The 26,974-nt window shown below is 54.6% G+C and overlaps 1 protein-coding gene across 9 annotated transcripts in view; it reads left to right on the forward strand.

Annotated features, from left to right (window-relative positions):
* RGS3 (regulator of G protein signaling 3) overlaps nucleotides 1-26,974 on the forward strand; it is a 363,854-nt gene that overhangs the window by 117,484 nt on the left and 219,396 nt on the right. For 7 of the 9 annotated variants that reach the window (XM_079113623.1, XM_079113625.1, XM_079113626.1 and 4 more), the window contains one exon: nucleotides 361-1,284. The exons of the other annotated variants lie outside the window; for them this stretch is intronic. In XM_079113623.1, the coding sequence (XP_078969749.1) occupies nucleotides 361-546 (186 nt within the window). In that variant the 3' untranslated portion in view covers nucleotides 547-1,284. Of the gene's footprint in view, nucleotides 1-360; nucleotides 1,285-26,974 lie in introns of those variants that run through there. 9 annotated transcript variants of the gene reach the window in all.

Raw genomic sequence — 26,974 nt, forward strand, 5'->3', positions numbered from 1 at the left:
GCTCCCTCTTGATTCTCGCAACTCCCTGAGGCATGCACTGTCATCGCTAGCCCGTCAGTAGGGAAACTGAGGCACGGTGCACCTGAGTAGTTTGCCTAAGGTCGCCCCGGTGTGGCACTGCTGGGGTTTGAATGCAGGCTTCCTGACCCTAGTGTTTCAGGCCTGTAAATGCTGCCACCCTGACAGTTAGTGACTGTGCCAGGACTTAGGTCCCCTGGTCTGAGGGCCTCTACTGCAGGGAACTCTCATGAGGTGGCACAGAGGGCCTTGGAGGTAGGAGGCCTGCCTGGCCCACAGATTTTCCAGCACTGGCTCAGCCCTTGCCAGCAGCCCTGACCATGTCACCCTGGGTGTCCACAGGTAAACCTGGACTCATATACACGGGAGCACACCAAGGACAACCTGCAGAGTGTCACCCGGGGCTGCTTCGACCTGGCACAGAAGCGCATCTTCGGGCTCATGGAAAAGGACTCGTATCCTCGCTTTCTCCGCTCCGACCTCTATCTGGACCTCATTAACCAGAAGAAGATGAGTCCCCCACTCTAGGGCCACTGGATAGAACTCAGCGTTCACTCCAAGCGGGCTGGGCCCCCGCCCACCTGCCTCCCACCCCCCTGTGACGGAGGGGGCAAGCAAGCCCCCAGAGGCTGCATCTCCAGACAGACAGATGGACATTTGGATTCGAGGCCTGGACCTAGAGAGGCCCAGGGCACTGGCGGAGGAGAAGGACCAGCCCGTTGGGTCCCCACTGCCCTGGTACGAGGGGGCCCAAGGGCCCTGGCAGGTCAGGGGCCCTGGCTGCGCCAGATCTGGAGCTGCTGCTCCCTGCTTTGGAGATTTGGAGATTTCGTGCTGACCAAGTTCCTTAAAGAACTGGCTGATGGGGCAGGAGGCCCAGGCCTGGGCTCCGGGGCTCTCCTGGGGGCTGCTGGGGCTTGCAGCTCAGACCCCCACTATGAGTTTTATTTATTTAAACCATAGCTGGATGCTTGGCACGTTGTCCTGTAATAGGAAACCCTTGCCTCATCAGTTTTCCTGATTTACAAGTGCAATATTTTAGCCGATGCCTTGTGAGGAGCCACCTGCAGAGAAGGTGGCCACCAGTTTCCAGTTCAGGGCATTTACTGGTCCCGGGCACCTGGGCCTTCTGGACTGATGAGGCCTGGAGGAGCAATCTGGTGCCCCCTGGGTGGGGTGTCCTCGGGGGCTCCGGGAAAGGATGGCGCCCTCAGACCACACAGCAGCCGAGTCCTGGAGCAAATAAAAGGCCTGTGTTATTTCTCATCCTGCGCCCTCCCTGTGCGTTCCTGGTCTCCAGCCTCCGCGTCCCCTTGCTCGCCGTCACCACCCCTCACCCAGGGCCGTCTCTGCCCCTGTTCGGGGAGCTGTGCCCCCCGCCTCCCTCTGCTGGTGCCGGCCACCTTCTTCCCATGTTGTCGCCATCTTCTCCCCAAGCCTGCCCCCCCACTGTACAGACGAGCATGAAGCACAGGACGGGGGACTTGGCCAAGGTCACACAGGCAGGCGGGGATTCAGCCCACGCCCGACTGGCACGCAGCCTGTGCTCTGGGTTGCTGTGCTCTACCAGGGCAGGATGGCGTCCTCGCTTGGTCACCAGCTGGCTCTGCGCCCTCAGCAGGGGTCCTCACTCCTGTTTCTGGGCACCCCCTGAGTTTCTATTGGGGCTTTCAGGGGGACAGGGAGCGTCTCAGGAAGGTTGGTGGTGCCTGCTGGAGGCCTCCTGGGGAGGGGACAGGAGGTAGGACTCAGAGCCCCTCTGTGCTCTGTTTCCCCTCCTGACTAACAGGAGATGCTCATTTAGGGAAGGCCTGGCCCACACTCCAGGGCAGGACCTGGCCCACTGGAAGTGGGCAGAGGAGGGCCTAGAGCCCAGGCCAAGCTAGTGCCCAGGTCAGCCCTGGTGCCCACACCGGTGGCCTCCCAGGGCCGGAACAGGGGCGAGGCATGGCCTGGCTCTGTCGGGCAGTTTAGACAGAGCTGGCTGGAGTGACGCGGGAGCCCATCTCCTTGGCTCTCGTTCTCTGCCTTGAATGCTGGGCTCAGGCCTGCTCACGGGGACCTGAGAAGCAGAGGACATGGGGCTGTGCCCTCACTCTCCTCCCCTTGTCTGCCCCCCTGAACTGGGGAGTTCAGGGGTAAGCCCTCTGTGGGGTGAAGGGGGCTTGGGCCAGAGCCCGGATGTGGGGAGGGTCCTTGGCCTGTTCCTACTGTAGATCCTGGGGCTTTGCTCACGATGGAGGGTGAGCCGTCTGGCATTTCTCACTGTCCCGACCTCCTGTCTCACTGCAAGTGGCGCACCCTGAAGCCTGGTTAGAAGCCCCTGCGAGCCAGCAACAGCCCGGTCAGGAGGCGGCCCTGTCTCTGTGCTCAAGGACACCCGAACAAGCGTCAGTTTGGGCAGCTCACCTGTCTCCAGAGGCTGCTGGGCTTTGGAATGAGGTGAGGCGGACCTACCTGGGGGACCAGGCCGACAGTAGAGGCTTGATACTGAAGGCAGCCTTCTTTGCTTCCCCAGGAAGGGGCTGTCTTCTTCCTTCAGACCCCAGCACTGTAGCCAGAGAACTGCTTGTCTTTATAAACCAGGAAGGGCTTTCCCGCCTCAGAGCTTCTGGCCTTAGCGAGGCTGGAAATGCAGGAGGCAGACCTGTGTGCTCCTGATTCCAAGCAAGGATGCCTCTCGAATTTCTCGGGCCTGAGTTTGGGGACCTGGCAATTGAGGCCCAGGGGGGACTGTAATACCGCTCACTATTCCCTCAAAATGGTTAGATGCAGAGCTGGGTCAGAGTCTGGGATTTCTGAGTCCAAGTTGGCCTGGCCTCTGTATGACATCTCTGCTTGGAGAAGCTGCTGGGTCCACAGAGACTCACCTTCCCCCCTTTTCTGGGGGAGGGATGTACTGAGGATTGAGCTCAGGGCACTTGACCACTGAGCCACATCCCCAGTCTATTTTGTATTTTATTTAGAGACAGGGTCTCACTGAGTTGCTTAGGGCCTCACTTTTGCTGAGGCTGGCTTTGAACTCATGATCCACCAGGCTCAGCCTCCCGAGCAGCTGAGATTACAGGCATGCGCCACCGCACCTGGCTCACCTTCCCCTTGATTGAGGTCGTAGCTATTCAGCTTTGGGCTAGGCCCTCCATCTTCCAAGTTGCCTTGGAAACCAAAGTTCAGGAGAACAAAGTTGGGCAGATGGAATTCCCATTGTGGAAGGCCCCACTGCCTGGTTTCCATTACTCACACCCTAGTTCGCTTGGCCACAGAGCAGCTTTGGCCGTGGGGAGCAGCGGACACCAGAGTAGAAAGGCTCCTGGGTCCTCCTGACCGGGTCCCACCAGGCCTCCCGGGGCCTGTGCCCTACGCTGGGAGGCTTCAGTCTCTCACCTGAACAGTGTTGTTTGAACTGATTTCTCTTCACCTGTGAGAAAGGAATCCCTGATCCCAGGCTGTCGCGTGGGATCTCAGCACTGGGAAGCCCTGGAACAGGTGCCACCGCGTGGCCCAGATTGGAGCCGGCAAGGGAAGCAGCTCAGAGTGGAGGTGGAAAGGCCCGGGCTGGAGGCAGGCCTCAGACGCAGTCCCTGGCTCCCCGGCTGGCTGCGGATCTTTGCATGCCGTCAGGTCCTCTCCGTGCCTCGGCTCCCTCATCCGCCATCCCGCCGATGGCCAGGTCAGGCTGCACCTGTGGCTCTTCGTCCAGAGCCTGGCCCAGGCGTTTGCTCCCCCAACAGGAGCTGCTCTTAGTGTCGGCCTTGTCTGGCGTCTCGGGCAAGTGGCTAAGCTCACCTCCCCTCGTCCGGCCTGGCGCTGACCCAGCCCAGTGGATGGGGAGCCCTGGTGTCAGCCTGGGCCCACGTGCTCCCAGGAACAGTTGTGCTGGAGGGACTGAGGCAGAGGCGGGCTGTCCCTGCCCTGTTGCCCAGTCGCGGCCCCACGGGGAGCAGTGGGGGTCAGCTGGAGGGTGGGGAGGGACGAGGGCTCAGCAATGCCACTCAGCGGACGCCCGGCGAGGGCGTGAAGCCCTCTGCTCCTGGCCCTTGCCGTCGGGGCATGTGCTCTCCCGGCCTGGCTTGGGCACTCTGTCCCCCTCGACTCTCCAGCCTGCCGCCCGGGGCTGGGTCCCCCTGGCTTTCGGCTTGCATCCCTTCGGCGACAGGGAGCTCATCGTCTCCCAGTCTGCCGGGATGGCCTGGGATTCCCTGGAGCGCCGAACCCTCCCCTCCTGAAGATGCTCCTGGGCCACCGAGCCCCGCGGCTCTCCTGCCCCAGCCACCTGGCGCCGGCCACCTTCGCCAGCTCCACTGAGCTCCCCACCCCGCTCCCTGCCTCTGCATCCCCTGGTCACTTTGCCTGCTGTCCCCTCCTGGACCCGCCCGCTGACATCCTGCCCCAGAAAGCCTCTCTAACTCCCTCTCTGTGCCCTGAGGCCTCAGGCTCTGAGGACCCCGCCCCAGCCCCTCCTTCTCCCTCAGAGCTCTTGGGTCCTCCTGCCTGGGGCTCGGAGAAGCCGCGAGCATGCCACTGCTTTGCACACGACTGGCAACATCTGTGGAACATCTGGTTTTGCTTGTCCTCTCCCTGGCTGGGTCAGGCGGCGGGAAGAGGGTACCCTGGGCCCCCTGGCATGGTAGTGCCCCTTCCTGGGTGGGAGGAGGTCGTGAGGGCCTGAGGAACAGCCATGGGGCTGATCAGCTCACTCTGTGTGGTGGGGGGACAGGGGCGCGGCCAGGACTGGGGGACGGAGGACCAGGTACAACAGAATGGGCGGGACCACACAGCCCACCGCTTCTCCACCAGCCCTCCCAGCAGCCCTGGAGGACGGCATGAGGCTCATTTTCTTTTTTTATGTATCTTTATTTGTTCTTATTAGTCATACGTGACAGTAGAATGCATTGTGACATGTCACATACATGGACATCGTCTCATTCTTCTGGTTGTACGTGCAGAATCACATTGGTCATATGATCACATATGAACATAGGATAGTAATGTCCCATCTATTCCACTGTCTTTCCTATTCCCTATTCTCAGATCTGCCCCAAACGCTCTCTGTGACCTTGGACTTGGATGAAGCCCCCGCCCCTGGTCCTTCCCTCTGGGAAACCAGGAGAGTCAGCTTCTCCTGAGCACCTCCAAAGGCGTCTGTGGGCGCAGGCGGGGCAGCCTCTTCCCGGGAGCGAGGGCCCACGTGGCCAGACCAGTCTGTTTACCACCCGCCCGGGTCCACCCCTCGGGTCGCTGCCTGTCCTCCAGCCCAGCTGCGCCTTGATCTCCATCCGCTGGTTGTCTATGCGCTCTGCCCTTTGGGCAAAGTCCGCACCCACCTGCCCACCTCACACACCCCACCCAGCCCCGTGCAGCCCCCTGGGCAGATGCCAAGGAGCCGGAGGGCGAGAACTCCTGTGTGCCGGACACCAGCTGGTGGCAGGTCCCCTGTCCCCACTGGGCCTCCATTTCCCCATCTGAGGAATGGGCGAGTCAGGGATTAGCCATGCTCTCAGGAGCCAGCTGACTCTCACATACCTTTGGTGGTATTTCCTTCTCTTACTGGAGTGTTCTCACAGCACGAACTGGCTCCTCTCTGGAGTTCTTTCCATTCCAAGGCTGTGGACGATAGTGACGAGGAGTATTGCCTCTGGAGCCTGAGAAACCTGGGTTTGAGACCAGGCTCTGATGTCTCCCTGCTGTGTCTCTCTGGCAAGTCACTTAACCTCTCTGGGCCCATGTCTCCTATTTTATAAAGAGAGGGTGATAAGAGCTCTTAGCTAATACTGTGGCTGCGAGCTCTCTGCATGGAGCCCTGCTGGTCTGCTTTCTGGTCCTCAACTGCACTGCACTGGCTTCTGTTTTGGGCCTTTACACAGCAGTCCCTCTGCCCGGAAGCCTCCCTCCCCTCCTCCCTGGTCAGAGATGATGGTGATGACGGTGATGATGGTGCTGACGAGATTGAACTTTTATTGAGTTTAAGAGGTGCCAGGCGCTGGCTAAGTATGTGACTGACGTCTTCTTTGATGCTGACACTGGTCCCAGGCGTCAAGAAAACAGTGAACGTGGGCAGACTCTGCAGCCAGATCGCTCAAGGGAACTCCCAGCTCTTCCACTGGGTTGTCTGAGCTCAGACAAGCTACTTCACTTTCTGGGCCTCGACTTACCCATCTGTACACAGGGGCGGGAAGAGTATCTGAATTGTAAGGTAGCTAGAAGAAGTAAAAGAATTTGCACCTAGAAAGTGCTTAGCCCAGTGTTTGGCACGTTGTCAATGCTCTGTCAATGGTTGTCAACTACCAGGTGACTCAGGAGGCTGAGTCGGGAGGCTGAGGTGGGAGGCTCACAATTCGAGGCCAATCCTGGCAATTTAGCAAGACTCTGTCTCAAATAAAAAATAAAAAGGGCTGGGGTTGTAGGGCCCCTGTGATAGAGGGCCCCAGGGTTCAATCCCCAGTACCGCAAAAATAATAGTTCGTAAACTGAATCTGTGTTTCTCAGGGAAGGAAACGGAGGCACAGAGTGGACATTGCTATGGTTACACAGGTACAAGGAGACAGACCGGCTGGATCCCACACCAGGCTCTGGAGGAACAGGCTGTATTCCAGCCCCTGGGTTCCTCCAGAGCTTGGTTTAGATGTCACTCCCCAGGGACGCCTTCCCTGACCCGCCTGGAAGAGACCCACTGTCTGTTCACTGCACCTGGTGTCTTCCTCCTGACACCTGTCAGAGGTGGAGAGTTCACGTCCCTATTGACTTCACTGTGTCTTCCTCTCAACCATAAAGTCCTTGGGGGTGGGAACCACAGGGTCCTGCTCCTCACTGTGTCCCCAGCCTTATTACACACGGTGTCTGACACAGGGTAAGAGTTAAATAAGTGCTTATTTAAAGGAGGGACAGTGCTGTATGACTCAGTGTGTGCCTTGCCCAGGTGAAGGTCAGGAGAAGAAACCTGGAGGGGAAGCCGCTGTGTAAGTGAAGATTGTGAGTGACAGAAAGTGCAAGATAGACGTTTGCATCTCTCGTGCAAAGAGGGCATTGACACATCAGGAGCCCAGGCTGGCAGAGCGTTTCCAGGGTCACCAGGAACCCTGATTCCTCCAGTTTGTCACTTTGCCATCCCTCAAAACACAGCTCCCACCTCAAGCCCAAGATGGTTGCTGGAGCTCCAGCCATCACAGAGGGAATGAAAATCAGAGAAAAAGGAAAATGTCAATGATTTCTTAGAGAAGGTGCCTGAAACTGTCACATGACACTTTCCTTTGCGACTCACTGGCTGAACCTTGTCACATGGTCACGATGAATAACAAGGGAGACTGGGAAATGTGGTCTTAATCTAGATGGACACATGACCAGATAAACATCAGAGGTCCTACTGCTCTACGGTAACAGGGGTAGAAGAGAAGTTGGGGGACATTAGCTGTCATTACCTCAGTCGCCAAGGACAGGCACCCCTCCTCTGCAGGCTGTGGAGAGGGGCGGGGCATGTGGGCGCCTGTCAATCAGCTTCTACAGCAGTGCTGCAGACGCGGCCACCCAGCTTTAGAACAGTCACTACTCACTGCCCTGTGTCTGCTGGGCGCTGGCGTCTGCTGCCCCCGAGGAGCTGGTGGACTTGGCTTCTCACTGTGGGATGGGCTCGGATCTGCTCCTTCCGACCCTTCCCCTGCCGTGAGGTGCAGCATCTTCTTGGGGACAAGCTCTCACGGCAATGAGAAGTGTGTGTGCGTGTGTGCGGGTGTGTGTTTAATTTAGAATTTTCGAGATAATTATAGAATCATGGGAAATGGACCAGGACAGTACAGAGAGGTGCCACGCACCCTTCACCTGCTGCGCCCCTCAGTGAGGCCTTATGCCATCACAGTTCAAGATCAAAACCGGAAACCGCCCCCGGTACACTGTGTGCAGAGCGGATGCCACTAATCCCGTGCGTAGATCCCTGCAGACAGGCCACACTCCGCAGTCACCGCGAGGCGCGCCCCCACGCCTCCTACAGCCACGCCACCCCTCCACCCTTCCTACCCCAGCAGCCGCTAATTTGTACTCTGTCCAGTTCCGTCATTTGGATGACATGGGAATGGACTCTTGCCCCACGTGACCTGTCCAGGGTGCCTTCCTTCACTCCTGAGAGGCATCCGAGTTGTCGTGGGTGCAGGTACCAATGTGTGCTTAGCCAGCCACCTGCGGAGGGACAGTTTGGTGGTTTCCAGTTTGGGGCCACGACATGTACAGCTGCTACAAGGTTGTGTGGAGCTTTGTGTGGCCGCAGCTGCTCACTACTCTGGGCTAAATGTCCAACAATGCCGCTACTGGATCGTCGTCGGGCAAGGGCAGGTTTCGATTTTGAGAAACCACGGGACTATTTCCCAGGGCGGCTGCACCAGGAGAGACCTGGTTTCTCTGCATCTCTGATGGCTTTGAATGTTGTCCTCGTGCTTCATTTGAGCTGTCGCAGCAATGTGTGATGATACGTCACCGACGTCCTCATTAGCATCTCCCCGGTGGTTAGCAATGTTGAGCATCTTTTCAGGTACATCCGTATATCCTCACTGGTGACATGTCCTTTCACATCTCTGTTCATTTTCTAATTATATTGTTTGCTTTTTTGCAGGTGAATTTTGACAGTACTTTCTATATTCTACAAATGTACCTTTGGTCAGGTATGTAGTTTGCAAGTCAGTTTTTTAAGTCTGTAGCTTGGCTTTTCATTCTTTTTGCAGGTTTTTTTTTTTTTTTTTTTTTTTGGCAAAGCAAAAGCTTTACTTTTGATCCAGTCCAACTTATCTTTTTTTCTTTTATAGATCATGCTTTTAATGTTTTGTCTAAGAGCTTTGCATGAAGCCCTGGGTCCTGAAGGGTTTCCTTTTTTTTTTTTTTTTTATAAGTTTGATACTTTTACGTTAAGATCATTTTGAGCTAACACTTGCATAATATATGAACTTCAGGTTGAACTTCATTTTTTTTTGCACAAGGATATTCAATTGCTCCAGTATCATTTGTTCAAATGAATTGAATTGAATTCAGCCATTGAATTGCTTTAAAGTATCCAGCTTTTTGAGATCTCCTTCATACTGTGCTATTCACCTAGAGTACACAATTTTAGTACATCCACAAGTTTGTATAATAACCACTATCACAGTCAATTTTAGAACAAACACTTCAACACCTCCTAAAAGCACTTTGAACCCATTAGCAACAACTCCTTTTCTCTTACCCACCCCTCCCAGCCTTGGACAAGGACTGATCTACTTCCTGTCTCTCTAGATTCGCCTCTTCTGGACATTTCCTGTCAATGGAATCACATGTATGGTCTTTTGCAACTGGCTTCTTTCCAGTAGCACAATGCTTTTAATATTCATCTGTACTAGTACATCCACTTTGGGCAATTATGAATAGTGCTGCACACAAAAGAATATTTGTGTGCAATTTTCTTGTGTGGACCTGTTTTCAGTTCTCTTAGGTGTATACTTCACTGAGGAATTGTTCATCATACAAACTCTATGTTTAACATTTGGAGACATTACCAAACCACACCATTTCACATTCCCACCAGCAGTGTGTGAGGGTTCCAATTGCTCCAAATCTTCACCAACACTTGTTATGATGTCCTTTTTATTATAGCGGTCCCGTGGATGTATATTGGTATTGCTGAATTGTATCTGCACCTCTGTCAAAAATCTGTTGGATATATTTGTACTGGTCTATTTCTAGATTGTCTATTCCATTCCATTGATCTGTTTCTATCCTTTTGCCAATGCCAGTCTTGATTACTATTCTGAGTCTTACAATCAGTAGAGTGATTCTTCCTATGTTGTTCTTTTTTTTTCCTCTTAAAAATTACCTTAGCTATTCCAGTTACTTTGCTTCTCCCTATAAATTTTAGGATAATCTGGTCTAGCTTATAAAATGTCTTCCTGAGATCTTTTTTTTTTTTTTTTTTTTTGCAGTGCCAGGGATTGAACCCAGTGCCTTGTGCTTGCAAGGCAAGCACTCTACTGATTGAGCTATCTCCCTGGCCTTTCCTGAGATATTGATAACAGCTACATCATACCTGTTTTTCAATTGATGATGAATTGTACTGTGTTGTATTCCAATTCATGAACATGGTATGTCTCTCCATTTCTTTAGATCTTCTTTGACTTCTTTTATCAACATTTTGTACTTTTCAGCATGCAAGTTCTGTACAAGTTTTGTTAGATTTACACCTATTTCTTTGCTTAATGATTATAAACAATATTACATTTTAAATTTCAGTTTATAGATTTTCTTTGCTAGTGCATAGAAACACAATGGATTTTTGTAGGTTGATCTGGTATCTTGTAACTTGTGGAACTCAGTAGTTCTAGGAGTATTTTTTGTAGATACCTTAGCTTTTCTACATACTCATGTCATCTGCAAATAGAGAGAATTTTATTTTTTCCATTTCTGACCTGTATGCAATTTATTTCCTTTACTAGTTTTGTTGGGCCTCTGTCTTTCATCAATGAATATGATATTAGTTGTAGGGTTTTTGTAGATGTTCTTTGTATACATAGGAAGTTATTTTACATATATGCTTTCATGTACATACATATGAAGTTTATTTATGTTGGAAATTGCCCTAATTTTCTGAGAGTTTTTATCATGAAGGATATTGAACTTTGCTAAATGCTCATTTATTTATTTATTTATTTGGGTACCTGGGATTGAACTCAGGGGCACTCCACCACTGAGTCACATCCCCAGCCCTTTTTGGTATTTTATTTAGAGACAGGGTCTCACGGAGTTGCTTAGAGCCTTGCTGTTGCTCAGGCTGGTCTTGAACTCGAGATCCTCCTGCCTCAGCCTCCCCAGGATTTGGGGTTACAAGCATGGGCCACCTTGACCGGCGGCTAAATGCTTTTTCACATCGATTGATGTAATAGTGTAGTTTTTCTTATTTAGCCTGTTAAGAAGAGTACATCGATTGACTTTTACATATCAACCAGCCTTGCATCTGGAGTAAACTCCATTTGGTGATGCTGTGCAGTGTCACACACAGACGTTGTTGACGGGCATTCACAGCCTGCAGGTGGACCTGATGTCTTGGGTGAGCAGCCTCCTTCTGAGGCCTGGAGGAGTGTGCTAAGGACTCCACCCTCCAGCCTTTGGCTCCTTCCTGGGGGCTTGGGACTGGTCCTGCGGAACCATGCTGGGGGTAGCCCTGGAAGTGAAGGTGTCCTTGGAATCTGCCCCCAGCACTGTGAGATCTTGAAGGTCAGGAGAGCCTTGCAAGGCATTCGGGGGCCATCTTGACAGAGCCAGAGCGTCCCCTTTGCTCCACCTAGGGGGCTTCCCCAGCCATCCCCGTTCCTCATTCCCTTGCTTCCGGGATTCCTGCCTCTGGAATGCCTTCCCCTGTTTCTCTTTGCCTCGTGGATTCTGCCTGTTCTTCCAGGCCCTTCTTCCCAATTCTCTGCAGGCTGAGCCCCAACCCATCTCTGACCTCTGAACCCCATGGCTCTGAAAGTCCACACCACGGCTCTGCCCCTCCGGAACCATAACTGGCCTTGAATTTTCCACTAAATATTTTGTGGGTGTGAGTTTGGGCTCTCTGATCAGGGTGACCTGGGAGTTGGCCAAACTGGACTTTGCCCAGAGTGGTGGCTAGGAAGAGCACAGGCACCTCTTGACCCCTGCAGCGAGATAAGCAGCTGGACCCGAACACTCCGAGGGGCTATTTTTAGTTGCTGGTTCCCGGCAGGCCTGGCCTGGTTTGGGCCTGGGGGGAAACAATGAGCCTTTGCGCCTATCCAGCCCTGTGGCCTGCAAGGCCCAGAGGAAGGCAAAGGACAGAGTGGCAGTGCTCAGAGGTGGTGGACGGAGGCTGCCCGCCCCCACGCCGGCTTTCAGGAAAAGCTTCCATCCTGAGCTTGCAGGCTTCCTGAGGGAGCAGGTGCAGAGTGGTTCTGGGACCAGCAGCAGCGGCAGCAATGTCACTGCTGGGCCTTTCTGGGGGTCAAGCCCGCCGCACGCCCTTGCATGTTTGTTGAACTGATTGTACGGATGTGGAACAGAGGCCAGGAAGGTGCTCACCCAGAGCGAACGAGAGGAGTCAGGTTCAATCCCAGGCCTTGGATCTCCCCAGGCGACCCCTCTCAGGCCTCCTTGGGGTCTGGGGGCCTCAGTGTCTCCCTGAGGGCTCTGATTCCTGAAAGCTCTTGGGCAGGACAGCTGTCTCCCCTGGGCCTCAGTTTACTCCCTTGTGAAATGGAGGGAGCTTTCTCTCAGGGCTATTGTACCAAAGGTCAGCAGCACAGGCCAGGTGGGAGGCGCTCCACAGCTGGGGAGGGGCCGCGAGGGAGGAGGGACCTGTGCAGTTGGGTGTCCTAGGTTCCAGCGTTTGAGGATTTAAGAGTTTGCAAAATGAAGTTCTGCTCGTCCTGGGAGGGTCACCTGGGAAATGCCCTCTGACCCTCTCAGGGCCGTGGTAGGTTCAGGGCTCCGAGGGACGCCTGGGCCAGGCCTGCAAGGTGCCTTTGGGGAGCTCACAGTCTGGAAGGGGAGATGGGCTCTCAAACAGGTGACCAGAGCACAGTGGGAGACACACATGGGCATCTGTAGTGGTCAGTTTGGCCGCCATCACCATGTCCCACAGCCCCGGGTGCTCGGATGACAAATCTGTTCTCACATCTTAGAGTCAGCAAGTTGGAGGCCAGGGGTCAGCTGGTTGGTTGGTACTCCTGAGGCCTCTCTCGGTGGTTTGCAGTGGCCGTCTTCTCTCTTGGTCTTCCAGGGTCTTTGGTCTGTGCCCATGTGCCTCTGATTCCCTCTTCTTAGAAGGCCAGCAGTCCAACAGAACGAGGAAGACGGTCATTCACACTCTCATGACCTCAGCTAATCCAGATCCCTCCTAGAGACCCCATCTCGAATCTGAAACCCAAAGGATGCTTTGTCTGAGGGCTACCGTCATGTCAGACACCTCAGGCACTGGGTGAAGATTTCAACTTGTGAATTCAGGGGGCACTTTTCAGCTCGTAACTATGGACACTTAAAATAACTGGCAACAGCGACTTGTGTACATTGGCAGAGAGTAAATCCTGGGGCCTCCAAGTAGTCGGCTGGCTAGAATTCTGAACAGCATTGGCATTTTTAACATGAGGATCATGAGAGGCTCTGAGAGGGAAGAGAGAGAAATTTCTAGAACACTCCCAGAGGTCAGGTCCCCTTGCCCCAGCTGCTGAGGGGTTGTGCTTAACCAGTTTCTGAGAGTGGCCACGTCAGGCCCTGTAGGTCAGGTTGGGTCAGGCTCAGCACTGAGACTGCTCCCAGTATACCCAGGACACTAGAAGCTCTGCTCTCCAACCTGGCTCCTTACCACAAGGCCTGGGGGTGACATGGGACTTGGGGTGTTTCCAGAGTAAAGCTAGCAGGTCACTGGTACAGAGGAGAGCTGTAGGTGCTGAGGGAAAGGTGGACCACTGAGTGGACACCCAAGTCCACAGGATCTGGGGGAGGAGGCCAGGCCAGGCCCCGGGCAGGGTGACGGGAGTTCCTCATCTAGAGAGGAAGCAGCCCTCTCGTGCTCCTCCGGCCCTGGTGCTTGGGATGAGGTGAGGGGCGGGGGGGAGGGGTGCTCCAGGCCCAGCGGGTGTGCAGGAACCACGTAGCAGCCCGTGGCCCAGCTCCTGGAAGGACTCCATGGGGACTTTCTGAGAACTGTTGTTTCCTTCTCCCTTGCAGTTTCTTCTGGGGCCAGGAAGAGAAGCACCTTTGGACCAATTAAGCCCAGTTCATCCCTCGTGGCTGCCCAGGCAGCTGGGGACAGGAACGGGACACACGTCTTTGAGTGCCTCCCTGTGCCAGGCCCGTGCCAAAACTGCCCATGCTCCCCTGCGGTCCTCCTGCCACCCCACAGAGAGGCTGCTATCCTCATGTCACACACTGGGGCTCAGAGGATGTGCCCGCCCAAGACCCGGGGCTGAGAAGGCCTTCATGTGGGTTTTTCCTTTTTACCCAAAAGCTCATTTCCCATGAAGCTCCCCTGGACTCTAGCTGGGCTGCCTCCGTTTCCAAGAAGTTGGGAGTGAGCCCCGCGCGGCTCTTCCTGCCTGGGGATGGAAGAGGGCAGATGGGTGAGAGGGTAGCCGAACTGGCCAGGTTGCCCAGGAAAGGTGAAGAATCCCTGGCGTGCTGGCTCCACCTTCTGCCTACCTCCCCCTGGCTCTGATCCTGGGCAGGGCCTGTGTTGCTACAGAGCGGAAAGAGGGGGCAGCACCCAGTGGAGCTGGCCCCCTACACACCTGCAATTTGCCTCCAACTTTCCTGCTTGAACCCCTAAGTCAAGAAGCTGCCCTTATGAATCTGGGCTGTCCTCTCAGTGACTGGAGGCTGCCAGGGACCTGCTTTCTCCTCTGTGTCCTCTTTGAGCTGTTTTCTCCTTCGACAAAACATGGCAATGGTTTCATGCCCCCTTTGATGGGCTAGTGCAAGAGGGAAATAGGAGCTGTCGGAGGCCTCGAGTGCCCTGGTTGCTGCTGGGATAGCCGTAGGGAGTGCTGGCTTCTCTGCTTCCGCCTCGTCGCCCTCAGCTGCTTGGTTGGGGGATTTTAGGACTGTCAGGATTGGGTGTCACGGAGGCACAGAGCATTCTGATGGCAGAGCAGGGGCTGGCAGGGGGCAAGTCTCGGGGGAAGCAGGGACCCGCTCCCCAGTTCCAGGTGTGCTCTGGCCAGTACCAAGAAGCACGCGTGGAATGCCCCCACACGAAGCACGCACAGCACATACCAAACACACGGCTCGCAGGCCCCCACTGCACACCCAGCATGCATCTGACACGTGTACCACACACGTCCAGGACCCAAGTCAGACCAGAAATGCACACAGTGTCCTAGAAACACTGCACACAAATATTTACATCACACCTACACACACTGTATATCACACAAAGAAACCCTACTCAAGCAGGTCATGCCCTGGCACGTGCACACACACACACACACACATACACACACTAGCCGAGCACCAGTACATTTAGCATCTTTCGATTGAGAAAAGGCATCGCAACAGAAGCTCTGCGATGCGGTGATTCCTGAAATGATGTGGTATTTCATTCATCCCAATGGTGTCTGCAGACAGTTGGAAGCCGGCTCTTCAAAGGAGCTTCCAATGCAACCTTTGTTCTGGTCCCAGGCCTGCCGGCTCTGCTGGATCAGGCACCTGGCAGGGACCTGCACAGCACAGGGATCTGGGCAGTAAGCGTGCAGACCCCTGGCCGGGGCTGCACGCAGTTAGCCTTTGCTGCTGAGCCCTGCAAGTCCCTGGCCCCCCACTGCCCATCGGCACAGGGCTCCCTCCCTCCAGGCCCCGCGCGTGCCTCTGTGTGTTGGTGGGCGGGCCGGGCACAGCGTCCAGCAGCCTTTCCCTGGCCATGGCTCTGAGCTCATCCGCGCTGTCCTGAAGGATCCTCCTGCAGAGGCTTCCCTGCCAGCCCTGCCCAGAGGGAGAGAGCAGATGGAAAACTGGAGCAAGCCCCATCTTGGGTCAGGGAAGAAAATATTCTTTTTTTTCCCCCTTCTCTCTAAAAATATGCTCAGGGCTTTTTTGAGCCTTGATGCAATAAAAACCAGCTGTGGCTCAGAACACCCCCGCAGCCTTCGCCCAGGGAGAAGGAAAACAAAAACAGCCCTGCCGCAGGGCCTGGCCGGCGCTGGCCTGGCCTGCGGCACCTCTGGCCCAGAGCTGCTCCCAAAGGACACCAAACAGTCCCTGTTTGTTCACCCTGGTGCGGGCACAGGGCACCGAGGCCACTTGGCCCTCCCCCCTTGCTGCAGGGAGCTGAGGATGAGATGGTGACATGGGGTAGGGGTGACCTGAACTCTGCTCCCAGGAGCCTCCTCACCCTTGCAGGTGGGTGTGCGAGCTACTCAGAGAGCCCGAGAGTGTCCTCTAGCAGCCAAGGGCGGAGAGGACTTGAGGAGCGGGAAGGCTAACAGGCAGGTGACATTCGGATGGCCTTAGAGGAAGGAGACGGGGCAGAGTGTCCCCAGAGGAAGAAGCAGAATCCACACAGGCCTGGCCATGGGGATACAGAGTGACCAGAATGGAAGCAAAGGTGGGACACAAGGAGATCAGCTGGGGAGAGACTGGGACCCTGGTTGCCGGAGATGAGTTTAGGGGACGGGGAGCTATGGAAGGTACTTGAGCAGAGGAGCGCCTGGTCTAGAGGCTACTCGGAGGGGGACGGCTGGTTGCCTGGGGGAGCCAGGGCTCTGTTGGGGAGTTCCTAGAAAGGAAGCCACACCTTCCAATAGGGCTTTGGTACCTCAGTTCACCCCATGGCCAAGCCCCTGGACCATGTGGAGAGGCACTGCGGGCATGGGGTGAGGAGGTCTGGCTTCGGGTTCTGACCTGGACATGGTCTCCTGAGTCCTTCCTGGGTTTTACTTTCCCACCTGCAAAGAGTGACCACAGGGTGTTGCCCTTTCCCTGGAGGGACGGTGCTGGGGGCTCGCCAGGCCTCTAGGCTGCTCTGCTGCTGGACAGATGGAGAGGCGGACCTCCAGAGAGAGGAGGGACATCCAATGTCACCCACATGCCAGGGGCCAGCAGGATGGAGACCTTGGTGCCCAGGCCTCAGGCTCTGCAGGGGCTGTCCTGTGGATTCTTGCTTCCCAGGTCCCCTGGGGCTGGCCTCTGGCCACATCCTGTCTCCAGAGAGTTGCTTGCTGCAGGGAGGGGCCTGCTTCTCCCTCCTGGGGAAGGAGCCCCAAGTAGAGCCCAGCACGGGGACCTTCATGCCATCTCAGCTCATTTCCTTTAACACAACCCGTGGGGTGGTTTTATTGCCTTTGTTTGTTTGTTTTTGTACCAGGGATTGAACCCAGAGGTGCTTAACCACTGAGCCACATCCCCAGCCCTTTTTAAAACTTTTTAATTTTGAGACAGGGTCTCTCTGAGTGGCTTAGGGGCTTTGCTCACTAAGTTGCTGAGGCTGGTTTTGAACCCACATCCTCCCGAGCTGCTGGGATTACAGGGGTGCACCACTGAGCCCGGCTTTTTAATGCCTGCTTTAGCAAAAAGATGAACCTGGGGCTCCAGAGGAGATGGACTCCCCCAGGACCTGAAGCTGGCTCATGGCCGAGCCAGGGAGCAGCCCTGTCTCTGCCTCCGGTGGCTCTGCCGGCCCTGCTTCCTCCACACCTTGTTCTCTCCAACCAGACTTGAGCTCCGAAAGGCCCGGCTGCGAACGAAGCAGGTGCTTGGGAAATGTTCCTGGAGTGGATGGTTTGGGGAGGAGACGGGCCTCCACTCCGCATTCTCGTCCTTGCTGGCCACCAGAGTTCCTCCACTCCAGGCAGCCCCCATGGGATGGCCCTTCAACAACTTCCGGTCCCCACGAAGCACCCAAGGGAGAGGATGCAGCCCCCCTGCCTGGGCCTGCCGCCCAGAAGCCCAGCCAGGTGAGTGGACCAGGATGTCCACTTGGAGGGAAATGGAGGTGACAGCCAGCAGCTGCTTCAGACCAAGGAGCCCTGGGGAGAGGCTGGGAGAGGGGCTACTGGGGCTGCCAAGGGTTTCCCTGGAAACTTAGAAGAGCACCCCCACACCAAGGGTGGACCAACTAAAACCCTTACATGGCCTGCATGCGTCTGCCCTGGGCCATGCTTCTTCCTGGACCAACTCTGCCTCTTGGCCCTGGTACTGCTCAGTGTTCTCCAGACCCCTGAGTGGTGCCAGCTGCGAGGCTGCAGCAGCCCCCGACTGTCCCTCTGCCACTGTGGCAGAGCTGCCATCTTGCCCCACATGCCCTGCAAGTCCCCAGCCATGCTGAGAGCTCCACCTCTCTCTGCCCTGGCCTGGACCTTCCTTCCAGTCAGGCCTTGGGTCCTGATGCTTGCATTGGGTCCTGATGCCCACGCTGACCTCCTTCTGCAGCCTCTCTGACTCCTGCAGCAACTGGGGTGCCCTGAGAAATAATAGTAACACTAATATCAATCATGGCTTTAGCACTATTTTTTGTGGGGGGTGCCAGAGATGGAACTCAAGGGCACTCAACCACTGAGCCACATCCCCAGCTGTTTTGTATTTTATTTGGAGACAGGGCCTCATTGAGTTACTTAGGGTCTCACTAAGTTGCTGAGGCTGGCTTTGAACTTGCGATGCTCCTGCCTCAGCCTCCCGAGCCGCTGGGATTACAGGCGTGCGCCACCACGCCAGCAGCCTTAGTACATTTTATTGAGTACTAGCTAAGTGCTCTGCATCCTCGGTCCCTTTTGCTGCTCACAATAGGCCCAGGAAGTAGTTAGCAATGCAGACTCCTGTCAGGACACACGTGGAGGACTGGATTCTGCGGGTGCCAGGCTTGTGCACACTGAGCCACCAGGGGAGCAGCAAAGCCTCCTGATGCCCATGACCTGTCCCAAGGGGTTGCGGCTTCGTTCCTCTGGGTGTGGCTTGGGTTGGGGAATTTTTAAAGGGTTCCCAGAAAAGTCTTAATACGCAAACAAGTTTGGGAAGCACCGGTTTTCTGAAGAGAATTTAATGAAGGGACTTTCAGAAACCCCAACTAGCTGCTTTACTGAGATTTAGATGACCTCCAGTAAATTGCACATGATCAAAATATGTCATTTGATATGTTTTTTTGAAAACCACCTTAACCATTTTAAGTATACAGTTCAGGAGTGCTAAGTATGTGACCAATTGTTATGTGACCAATCTCCGGAACGCCCTCATGTTGTGACATGGAGACACACTGAGACCCACTAAGAGCTCCCCATTCTCCTCTGTCTTGAGGACTCTGAATACCTCACATGAGTGGAATCATAGAGCACTGGTGACTAATTTCACTTAGTACGATGTCCTCCAGGCCCATCTTTACAGTGGGTGACAGGCCTTCCCTCCCTTTCAGGGCTGACTAATATTCCATCAGACACATTACCTTCTTGGCTTGATCCATTTACCTCTCTGTGGCCTGAGGCTCCTCTTGGCCACTGTGAGCGACGCTGCTGTGGACACGGCGTGCAGACGTCTCTTGCAGGCCCTGCTTTCCATTCTCCTGGGTGCATCCTGGAAGCGGCACTGCTGAGTCACATGTGAGTTCTCTTTCAGTTTCTCGGGGACCCACCTCACCGTTCACCACAGTGGCTGTGCCACTTTCTATTCCTGCCCGCAGAGCACGAAGTTTCGGGATTTCTGCACGTGCTGGCCAGTGCCTGTCATTTTGTTCTGGGGGACAGCGGCCACCCTGAGGCATGTGAAGAGCTAGCTCATGGTGGTTTCGGTCTGCATTTCCTTCATGAGTAGCGATCTTCAGCATCTTGTCATATGCCCGTTGGCCACATGTGATCATCTTTGGAGAAGTCGTGAAGGGACGATTGGTGGAGATGCAGCCACGGGGGATGGCCCTGCACCAGGGACTTGCAATGGCAGGGAGCCATCCCACCTTTAGGTCTGAAGTGGAAGCGGAAAACCCCCTGACTCTCTCCTCCTGCCTGGGTGAGCTGAGCAGGGCAGAGCAGGGCAGTGGGGGTGGCAATGACTTTAGGAGGAAGGGAGGCCACTGGAGTAGCTCACCAAAGAGGTGTATGTTTCTGACTTCACTTTATAGAAGTTGGGCGCAGCAAGGAGGTGGATGGACCAAGATCTGAACTCCGGTCCAGGAGCCGGCAGCTCCAGAGCGCTAACCATTAGCTCACACTGCCCCTGGCTGTGTGCCAGCCCCTCCCTTGAGCACGCTGTTGCTCCGCCCCCTTCTCCTTCCTTTTAGAGCTCCCCGGGCTGAACTTGATCCTGTTCTTGAGGGCAGGGGAGGCAACTGTCACCCCACCAAAGACAACTGCTCTTCTGAGCTGGCCTCCTGTGAGGCTCTGACTGCGACTCATCAGTTCCTGGAGCCTCTAAATGCTAGAACTCAGAGAAACCCCACGGATTCTCTGGACAAACTCTCCCATTGTCCCGAGGAGAAACTGAGGCCCGGACTCATGTCTTGGAGTAGCCCCAAGGCCTCCTGGGGGTCCTCCCTGGGCTCCTCTGCTCCCAGAGCTGGTCATCATGCTCCCTCATGCCCCAGAAGACCACACAGTCCTGTGTCCTCGTCCACGGCAGCAGGTCCCTGGGCTGCTGTTTGTCCCCACTCCCCTGGGTCAAGATGCCCTCCCAAACTCTAGGTCAAGAAAGAAATTGGGTTGGTCGGGCCACACGACCCGGCCTCTGGGAGGAGAGGCTGTTTTCAAGCAGAGGCCACAAGGACCTCCATATGCACCAGTGGGCGGGGCAGGTGGCCACTCTCTTCTCTGTCCAGTGCTCAGCTGTGGGCTCCCTGGGGCTGGAGGGCCTCTCTCTGTGCACCTGCAGCCCAGAGGCCCTGAGCAGCTTCCCCTGGGAGAGTCGTGGGGTGCCAGACTGCCCCAGCAGGAAGGGTTCTGGCAATACCCAGGGCCGCTTCTGTAGCTTTGCTGTCTGTCTGAGACGGCGGAGGTGCTGGGTGCTGGCAAGGCCGGGGCTGGCGCTCTGAGCCCTTTCTTCCCGCCCCTTCCCTGGAGTTCTGCTTGGCAAACACCCGTCTGCATTTTTGCAAAGTGATGTAATCTGCAGATAATGGGTTTTCCGTTCCTGGTGGAGCAGGAGTTCCAGATACTGCGCTCTGGGTGAGGGGCTCAGACAGTTGACTGTCCATCCCTTACATAAGGGGGGCGGGGTAGATGTCTCCCGGTGATAGCCACCTCCGAGGTGTGAATCAGGACCATTGTGTCAGGGCTCCTGGACCTCAGAGCCCAGGGTGACCAAAACAGCTGAGTTCCCAGAAATAAGCCTTTCCTCACTTCTTTCTTGTGCAGATGGGGAGCATTAGACCCAGAGAGGGTAGGGCCTTGCCCAAGCTCACACAGCATTCAGAGGCCAAATTCGGACTCACGCCCAGACTCTTAACATTTGTGATAACATGTCCATAGCTCAGGGTTTTTCAACCTCAAAACCACTGACATTTTGGGCTGAGGGGTTTTGTTGCGGGAGGCTGCTCTGCACATTGTGGGATGCGCAGAACAGATCCCTGGGTGCTGGCGGAACAGGACAGCATCGTATATTCTATCGCTTCAAATGTTAGCCGTCGAGGCGGGTGGCAATAGGAGAGGCCGGGGAGAGCCTTCGTCCCAGGAAGAAAGGAACCCTCCACCTCCTGAGCCCTTTATCCATCACCATGGGCAGGAGAGAGTTCTCGAATCTCAAACCCAAAGGATGCTTTGTCTGAGGGCTACCGTCATGTCAGACACCTTCAGGATGTTACAAGGCAGCCCTGCAGGGGCTTCGAGGGACTGGACCTCCTGCCGGCTGGGAATATTGCTTCCTCTGACCACTGCTCATGGAGCAAAGCTGCTGATTTATTTTCTTGGGGAAATAAAAATAAATACTTTCTCATCTGGAAAAACCAGGCTCATGGAGCTTGGCTGCCTGAACGCAGGGGGCTGTGTCTGCAGGAATCTGGAGTCACAACGGGCCCTCCAACATCGGAATGGGCACGGCCGACATTTCCTTTCCTGTTACATGGCTCCTTGGAATGTCCACCTGGGAGGGAGTCCGTGGGCAGGCGGAATGCAGTGGGAAGCAGCTCTGCCCAGGCCACGAGCCAGCTCTGCTTCTGATAGCTGTGTGACTGGGACCATTGCTCTGTTCCTCTCTGGGCCTTGATTTCCCCATCTGCAGAGTGGGGGAACAGTGATTTCCAACCTGGGGGTCCATGGGCCACCTGCATCAGATCCACTAAAGCGAAGTGTTTGAAATGCGTGCTCCTGACTCTTCTCTCAGACCTATTGAATTTTTTTATGAACTTTCAAGTGACGTGATGTGGACAACTTTTAGGACCCACACTGCCTCTGGGAAGCCCCTCTTCCCAGATGTCCACTTTGAACACCTTATACTCCTGCAGATTCTCCCCCCTCCACCATAACCAAGTGCGAGGGTCTTGCCTGAGGCAAGAGGGTGGAATTACGTGGTGGGAGGAAAACCGTCTGCTTTCAAGCTCTTGGCAGGGTCCCTGAGGTCCTCCTTCCAACTGAAGTCACTGTTAAAGCACTTTATTTCTCCAACGATGAAATTCTAGCTGCTAGTTACAGAGTTTGGTTTCAAAATTGTGCCATTTATTATTTTTGTTGGATTGGCTTATAAACCAGCGCATAGTCAAACATCATTTATAGCCCATTATTCCACAGAATGCATTTTCCAGATGAGGTCAAGTCCTGTTAAAAACGTGAAGCCTTTCCTTTTTAAAGATGGAAGTCTTTCCCAACGTGTTACCTATTTCCACCTTCTTAAGTGAAGTTCAGGGAACATATTTTACTCGTTTTTGATGCCCTGGGGTTGTTATCGTGAGCTTCAATTTGTATGCATAGTTGATTTTAAGGACTCCTAAACTGTGTGGTCATTGTGCCTGGGCACTGAATGTCCCCCAAGCTGCTAAACCCTTGTGTCTGTTTCTAAAAGCTTTGCTTTGCTTTTATTTTTATATTTTTAAAAATATTTCTTGTTTAAAAGGAATACGCAGTTACATTTCATCACATCCTGACTCCTTTGGGTGGAAAACCAATAACCCACACGTGTTAGAATTGTATGCATTGTAAGAGTCAACAGATGACAAATGAGAAGATTCTCAGATGAGTCAAGGGCAAGGACTTTGGGAAGCTTTTAGCAGCTGAGTGTGTGTGGGGGGGTCAGGTTCTCTTCAACCTCAGCCCACTACTGTTTGCTGAGAGCTTCCTGGGTGAGCAAGGAATAGAAGGGTTCCATTTCTCCCCGGAACTCACTGAGCTTCTGGGTCTGTTTCTGAAGTGGAGATGTCTTCATTTCCTCTCGGCCTCACCCTGTTTTGGGGCAGCTGCTCCACCCCTGGCCCATGACACATGACACATGATCCGCTGGCTGCCTTGTGTGACATGGGCTCATCAGATCTTCTGTCAGGAAATTTGCAAGTAGACCAGGGAGCTGAGGCCACCACTGGGCACTGCCCTCATGAGCTGTGGGCAAGCCCAGGGTCGGCCCGGGGGCCCGGCCAGTCTGTGGAGCCTCCCTTAGCGGAGGTTGTACTGCTTGTGTGTGTGCGCGCATGCGTGTGTGTGTGTGTGAGAATGGTGGGGAGGACATGGGACACGAGGGTCCCTAGCCCCTGAGGTGGGGGCTGCCCTAAGCAAGTAGCAGAAAATCAGGGCAGAGAGAACACAAAAGGTCCTGTCCCCTCTCTGTGTGGGACAGGGAGGCCCTGGGATGGGGAGATGGGGCAGAGATTGACAGAGGGTCATCCTGAAGGGATGATGGGACAGCTAGCTAAGCAGGCCACACCTGTTCTGCTCACCTGACTGCAGGCTCAGAGGATGGACGGGCCTCTCCCCGCCATCTCTACCAAATACTCTTCTGTCGGGAGTCTGAAGCCTGGACAGAGGCAGGTCAGGCATCAGTTCCTGCAGGTGTCTCCCCAGACCAGCAGCTGGTCGCAGTGCCTACAGTTCTACCCTTCGTTCTTCCGTTTCCAGAAGTAGCCCTGGACAGGAGCACATCACGGGCATATATATCGTGCTTGAGGGGAGGTGGTTCATTAGTGGTCCGAGGAGCCCAAGTTAAGAAAAATCACTCCGGGCAATTCACAGCGACAGCACAGCCTTATGAAGATGGCTCAACAGTGCCCATTTTGCAGAGGAGGAAACTGAGGCTCAGAGAGGTGAGGTAACTTGCAAGTCAGAAGCAGGGCTTACATCTGCTTCCAGAGACCAGGGTCTTTGCTTTAAAGCAAACTGAGCTGGACAGACAGAGTTCTGGAGCCAGGGACAGGCTTATGAGGTGGGCTGGTAACAAGATGAATCTGTCCCATGGAGTCAGTCAGTAGGAAGAATCGCAGCTTAGGAATTAGGGCAAAATGACTCCACAATCTTGAACCCCTTTCTGGGCTTCCAATTTCTAACCTCCCACAAAAGGGTCGAACTGGATGAACTCTGCAATCCCAGAGCACTCTGTGGGCTGAGAGTGGCCCAGACTGGGGCCTGTGGCAATAGATAGCTGCCCACCCATGGTCCAGGTCCCAAGTGACCAGGCTCAGAGCACACTCTGCAGCTTGACTGCCTGGCTTCCACTCCCTCTGCTTCACCAGGTAGGTTAAGGTAGCTGTTCCCACCTCAGTTTCCTCATCTGTGAAATGGCGATAACAAGAGTCTCGACCTCGCAGTAAGCAGAGGTGATCTGGAAACTCAGTGGACAGGCCCGGCAGCTGGTCAGTGCTCCTGTGGGTTAGCAGTCACCTTCCCTCCCCACGCCCCACAGCGGCCTCAGGGTAAGAAGGCTTAAGCTTCCAATCCTGCGGACATCTTCCTCCTCCAGATGCAGTGGCAGCCCTGGGATCCAGCAGCTGGCCCCTGTGGGCTTGTTTCCTGGGCAGAGTGAGTCCATGATCACTCAGACATGACACATGGCCTGGCCACCCCCACCCAGACCGCAGGCAGCCAGTCCTGGGCTAAAAATATCCCTTCATGAATGGAGCCAGGGAGGGCCGCTCTGGGACCCACAATTAGCCCTCGTGTTCTGGCCCAGCCTGGGGCTCTCCACCATGCCGCTGCGGCACCCCTCCTCTGCGCTCCTGCTGCTGGGGAGACTCGCTCTGGCTGGGGGGTTGTGGGGGCAGGGTGCCGAGTGGGGCCTTGAACGAGTCAGGAGCCAGCAGCCCGTTACCCAATTCCACTACCACCAAGTGTGATGGGAATTAAAATCCCCCGTTAGGTGGAGGAAATAGGTGTTTGCAGATTTCTGTTCGAGGGGAGCGTTAGCTGGGCTCTGGTCTGCCTCTGTGATCTCTTCCCCTCACTGACAGCCGCCTCAGTGGCTTTCTTCCCTCCCTGAGATGTGCGGTATGGCCATTTCCTGAGGATCAGAGACGGGGAACAGAGATGCCCAGCTCCATGGGGCCACAGAACTGGAAGTGAAGCTGGGCTGGAGAGGCCCCAGGGGACAGCAGGTCAGGTCTGGGGTGGGCAGATGGACCAGCAGGCCCCTACAGCAGGAGCCACGTGGGCTCAGTCTCAGGGGAGCCCCTCTCCCTGCAGCCTCTGGATTCTTCCTCCTCCTGCCAGGCCGCTGGCATCCTTGGGCTGTGACCTGGAGCAGCCGGGAGGTGGGGAGGTGGTGGATGGGCAGGAGTCCATGTGTTGTCCTGATAAACTTTCCCAGGGCTTGGATGGCTTGGGGACACATCCCTGACTAGACCTAGACCAGGGCTCTTAGAGGGCAGAGCTGGGGAACAGATGACCAGGTGGGACATGGGCCCAGCACCCCCAGGGAGTGGGAGCAGGGAGGACCCAAGGGCCCTGGAGAAGAGTTAAGGCCCCACTCACCCCACTCAGGGGCCTCTTGGCTCCTTGTCCTGGAGACCCTTCTGAGCTCAGAAAACACTGCTCCCCCTGACCCTCAGGGACATTGCTCTGACCAGAGACAGCAGCGGGTAAGGAGGGCCCTGTGCTCTCTGTCTCCCCCAGCCAGGTCTTGTCTGTGTGCACGGTGGAGATGCAGGGCTTCCCAGGATCCAGGAAGCTGAGGCTCACGGAAGTTTGAGAACCAGGGAAATTTTAGAATTTTTAGGTTCTTTATAAGTCTTGACAACTTGGAAATTTCAGAATTTTTGGAATCTTAAAATCTGAGAACTTGCAGCATTTGGGGTTCTTTTGGCATTTTGGAAAGTTGGGAATTTAAGTTTGGGGCTCCTTGGACCTGATAGTGACAGGTGTCCTCTTGGTGTGAAGGTGGACATTTGTCGGCACTTCTGACCCCTTGATTTCACCAAATCTCCTGAGTTTATGAAGTTTTATATATATATATATATATATTTTTTTTTTTTTTTTTTTTTTTTTTTTTTTTCAGATTTTAAAAGTGAATGTATTGATGATTTTAAGTGTGTGATGTTGGGTTTCTCAAACAAAGGATAGTGTCTGTTCATCTACTAGATTCTTTGGTTTCCAGCTTTTGGTTTTTTTTTTTTTTTAATGACGATTTATGCTTCTCATGTCACAGGTTCACCAAATGTGCACCCTAAGGAGAGATGTAGAAAACACTCGCTTCTGCAGATCGGGCAACTGAGGCCCTATTTCAGCATTTTCTCAGGGTCCTGTAATGATTCAGAGTTAGATCTGGGCATGGTGGTCCCTGGAACTGAGGGGTGGGCCCCAGCCACTCTCTTGCTGCCCACCTACTCTGGCAGAGGATTTCCAATGCCTTTCCATAGAGCTTCCCTCAGTTCCGGGTTCCCTCTTTGCAAAATGGGGCTGGGGGTGCCTGAGCCAGGCCAGGCCCCATGCTTAGAGTGTGAGACCGGTGTAAGGAGCAGAGATGCTGCCAGATTGCTTCCAGCAGCAAGGAGGAAATGAGGAAAACAGTTTCTGCTGTGGCTCAGCCAGGGCTGGTGGAGTCTGGAAAGAAAGTCCTACAAAGCAGAGAATGTGCCCAATCCAGGATCCCGGAGAATGTGCCTTGTCCTGTCCTTCTCTGGAGGGGTCCCCCAAATGCTCATGTTCAATGCAAGAAGGTTCAGGGGTGAAATGATTAAAGATGAGAGTTGTAACCCAACCGTGGATTAACCCGCTGGGGCAGATAAACTGGGTGGTAACTGTGGTAGGATGTGACTGGAGGAGGTGGGTCTTTGGGGGCATCTTTGGGGTTTATATTTTGTCCCTACTGAGTGGAGCGCTCTCTGCTTCCTAAGTGCCGGGTCCTGAGCCGTTTTCCTCCACCACAACCTTCCACCATGATGTTCTGCTTCACCTCAGGACCAGGACAATGCCGTTGGCTGTCTATGGACTGAGACCTCTGAAACCATGAGGGTCAATAAACTTTTCCTCATCTAAGACTGTTCTTGTCAGGTTTTATGGTCACGGTGGTGAAAAAGCTGACTAAAATAGCTTCCCACCATGTCCACCTCTTCTTCCACTGGGGCCAGCTTCCCCTCCTGTCTGTGCCTCGAGTTCTGCTTCCGGTGGCCCCTGCCTCCTGT

The sequence above is a fragment of the Sciurus vulgaris genome (genome assembly GCF_902686455.1).
Source record: "Sciurus vulgaris genome assembly, chromosome: 15".
Lineage (NCBI taxonomy): Eukaryota > Metazoa > Chordata > Mammalia > Rodentia > Sciuridae > Sciurus > Sciurus vulgaris.